The 4060-nt window shown below is 33.2% G+C and overlaps 1 protein-coding gene across 1 annotated transcript; it reads right to left on the bottom strand.

Annotated features, from left to right (window-relative positions):
- Nucleotides 1–1087: 1087 nt before the first annotated feature.
- Olfr969 (olfactory receptor 969) lies at nt 1088–2023 on the bottom strand. The gene has a single exon (NM_146826.1). The coding sequence runs from the start codon at nt 2021–2023 to the stop codon at nt 1088–1090; it is 936 nt and encodes a 311-aa protein (NP_667037.1).
- Nucleotides 2024–4060: the final 2037 nt, after the last annotated feature.

Raw genomic sequence — 4060 nt, 5'->3', positions numbered from 1 at the left:
ACTGTAAGGCATTTTGTTAATTAGTGATCGAGGGGGAGGTCCCCTTGTGGGTGGTGTCATCCCTAGGCTGGTAGTCTTGGGTTCTTTAAGAGAGCAAGCTGAGCAATCCAGGGGAAGCAAGCCAGTAAAGAACATCCCTCCATGGCCTCTGCATCAGCTCCTGTTTCCTGACCTGTTTGAGTTTCAGTCCTGACTCCTTTGGTGATGAACAGCAATGTGTTAGTGTAAGCTGAATAAACCCTTTCCTCCACAACTTGCTTCTTGGTCATGATGTTTGTGCAGGAATAGAAACCCTGACAAAGACAGTACCCAATGAAGGAGCCAGATAAATACTGAGGGAGCTGAAGGGTCTGAAGCCCCATAAAAGGAGCATTGATATGAACTAACCAGTACTCTCAGAGCCCCTTGGAACTATACCACCAATCAAAGAAAACATGTGGTGGAACTTGTGGCTCTAGCTATATTTGTAGCAGAGGATGGCCTAGTTGGTCATTAATGGGAGGAGAGGCCCTTGGTCATGTGAAGGCTCTATGCTCCAGTATAGGGGAATGCCAGGACCAGGAATGGGAGTGGGTAGGTTGTGGGAGAGGGGGAGGAGTAGGGGATTTTTGTGGGGAAACTAGGAAAGAGGATAACATTTGAAATGTAAATAAAGAAAATATCTAATAAAAGAAAAAAATTATTATTTTGGAGATCTCAGTGTCTGAAATCTTTAGAAATATGTTTAGTTACAAATGCTGATCATATAGAATAGTGAGATGATCAAGAATTTGAACCATAAGTATTTATTCTCCGCTATAAGATAAATATGTCTCAAATAAAAGGAACATTTTTTAATAAACATATAAACAGAATCAATCAAAGAAGGCTTTTGAGCATTTGACAAACTAACTAATACAATGCATGCTATGATAAGCAGATGTTTCTCTATATCCCTGATATGTTGTCCTTCATATATATCTCATTTGCTAAAACTGTCCTGCCCTCAACAATATATAAAATAAATAATGATGGCAGTAATTTCATATCATGTTGCCCTACTTATCCCTTTTAACTGTTTGCTAGCCCTCTAAATATGAATGTGAGTTCACAAGAAAAACTTTCTTTCAAAGAACTTATTTAGAGCAACTTTGACATCCTTATTTCTCAGGCTGTAGATCAAAGGGTTCAGCATGGGCACAACAATGCTATAAAATACAGAAGACACTTTCCCTTGATCCATAGAGTTGACCGAAGATGGCTGCAAGTACATAAATGCAGTAGACCCAAAGAAGATAGCAACTGCAGAGATGTGTGAGCTGCAGGTGCTGAAGGCTTTGTACCTGCCTTCAGTGGATTTAATCCGGAGGATGCTGGCTATGATGAAGATGTAAGAGCTTAGAATTGTCAGAGTTGGAATCAAGAAGTTAAAAACACTGAAACATAAAAGTACTACTTCATTAATAAAGGTATCAGAACAAGAGAGTTCCAGTAGTGGATAAATATCACAAAAGTAATGATTTATTACATCAGTCTTACAGAAATGCACTCTTAACATGCAGACTGTGTGAGATGTGGCACCAATAAAAGCCATAATATATACTCCAAATATCATCCAAGAACAGACTCGATAGGACATCATAATATTGTAAAGCAAGGGGTTACCGATGGCAACATAGCGATCATATGCCATTACAGCTAACATGTGACACTCTGCAATAGCAAAAGTAACAAAAAAGTAGAGCTGAGTCATGCATTCAGGATAGGAGATGATGTTCTTCACTGTCACAAAGTTCACCAGCATTTTGGGAATAATGACAGTGGACTGGCAGAGGTCAATGAAGGACAGACTGCTGAGAAAAAAGTACATGGGTGTGTGCAGTTGAGAACTGAATAGTATCAGAGTGATCATGCCCAGATTCCCCACCACTGTGACCACATAGATTGCTAGAAAGAGGAAGAAGAGGGGCAGCTGCAGCTCTGGTTTGTTTGTTAACCCAGCGAGGATGAACTCAGTCACTTCGGAAAGATTTCCTTTTAACATTTTCTTCTCTGGGTTCTATGTAGAAAAAGAATAAAGTGAAATAACTATCTAGTATATTACAATACAATGAGGTGAGAAACAGAATTCAAACTTTCATCTTTAATTTTTTGGCAGATATTCTTACATTTTACCAATCTAAGATATTATACTTCCCAATACATGTCACTTATAGTTAAAGATAAGTTACATATGTTGTGAGTATAATTTTTGTTATGAGAATGTTAGTATTTAATCCATTGACAATGACTGAGGGGTCAGACACATTCAGTGGAGTCTGCTAAGGAGTTTTCTTGACTTATTTGTCCTTCTCCCAATCACTCTATAGAGAAATAATTTTTTTCTATGTTACAACAAGACCTGCAACCATTGCTACACTTGATGATGGCAACCTAAAACCTTTTTAACATAAAACCATAAGGTAATGAACATTGTTATCAACATTATAACAGTAGCTTATGTTAGGGAATCAGATGAGAACTTGAAATCAAAAGGGATTTAAATTTGAAAGTAAATAATTAAAATAACTTTACATGTATATGGATTAATTTTTTATGCATAAAATTCCAAGAAATCCTTAATAAAATAACATGGTAATTTATCTAAAAAGCCATCATAGACTGAAAACAAAGATCGTTAAGGAAATTGAGAAATGGTAAAACTTCACTTGAAATATCACGAAAAATGTTAAAACATTTAGGAATAATTAAAGAAATATAAAACATTGCTCTTGAAATTATCAACATTAGTGACAAAGATAAATCACTATATATGTGGAAAAACATCTCATCTTCATGTACCATAGGATTTAACCTTGTGTAATGGCAATGCTTCCCAAACTTGTCTAAAAGTTCAGTGTAATGTTACTGAAAATCCAAGATACTTTCATTACCAATAACAATATATTGTTCATATAATACCCATAGAAATGTAATGTGGCTGGGAATGATCAGAACAAACCTGAAGAAGAATATCACTGGAAGTTTCACATTTCCCCATTTGAAAACTTACTAAACATTACAATATTCTCATAATACAGGTGTGCCATGAAATATAAGCAAATTATATATTTTATAATTTATAATTTATAATATATGATATATGATATATGATATATGATATATGATATATGATATATGACATATGACATATGACATATGATATATGATATATGATATATGATATATGATTGATATATGATATATGATATATGATATATAATATATGATATATGATATATAATATATGATATAATATATAATTTTAAAATTATATATCAATCTGTATAAACCCTTCATCTATATGCTCTTAAAGTTATGTATTTCATGAAAATAACATGGAGGAAGATCAGTTTTCCAATCAATGAGCAAATAGATGAAATTATATAATAAAGTGAATTTCTACTTTTCATTATATGAGACATGGATTCTATCACTAAATATAATAGCTAATATAACAACATTTGAAAAAAATACAACAAGAGATCTTCATGCCTGTGAATATTTGATAGTTTCCTGGAAAAGTTGGAATAATCAGAGACTATGACCAAAAAAAGAATTAATTGGGTATAATTAAAATTAAAAATGATTTCTGCCTTAAAGGACACCATAGATAAAAAAAATAACATACTTAATGGGAAACAAATCTCAGTATTGTATCTGAGGAAGAACTATTAATAGAATTAAAGATCTTTTATAATTTAATTTTTAAGAAAACAAAAAATCCAGTTAAATTGCCAGATAATTTGAATAATGACTCTCCTAGTTGAGATAGATATATCACCAAAAACACCTGATAATATTTGTACCATCACCAATTATTAGAAATCTTTAAATAAAAACCAATGTGAAAGAAAACTACACATTGATTGGAGGAGTTGTAATAAAATGATACCTGCTGGCAAAGATGGAAGGAATTTACAATCTCATATTATTGGTGGTGTTTTACAATAGTACAAACATTTCATAAAACAGTTCAAGATCTCTTGTAAGGCAGACAGTTATCACAAGACCAAGGAATTTCAATACTTAAGGCACATCT

Source organism: Mus musculus, chromosome 9 (genome assembly GCF_000001635.26).
Source record: "Mus musculus strain C57BL/6J chromosome 9, GRCm38.p6 C57BL/6J".
In the NCBI taxonomy this organism is placed as follows: Eukaryota; Metazoa; Chordata; class Mammalia; order Rodentia; family Muridae; genus Mus; species Mus musculus.
This window is presented reverse-complemented; position numbering and strand designations above follow the sequence as displayed.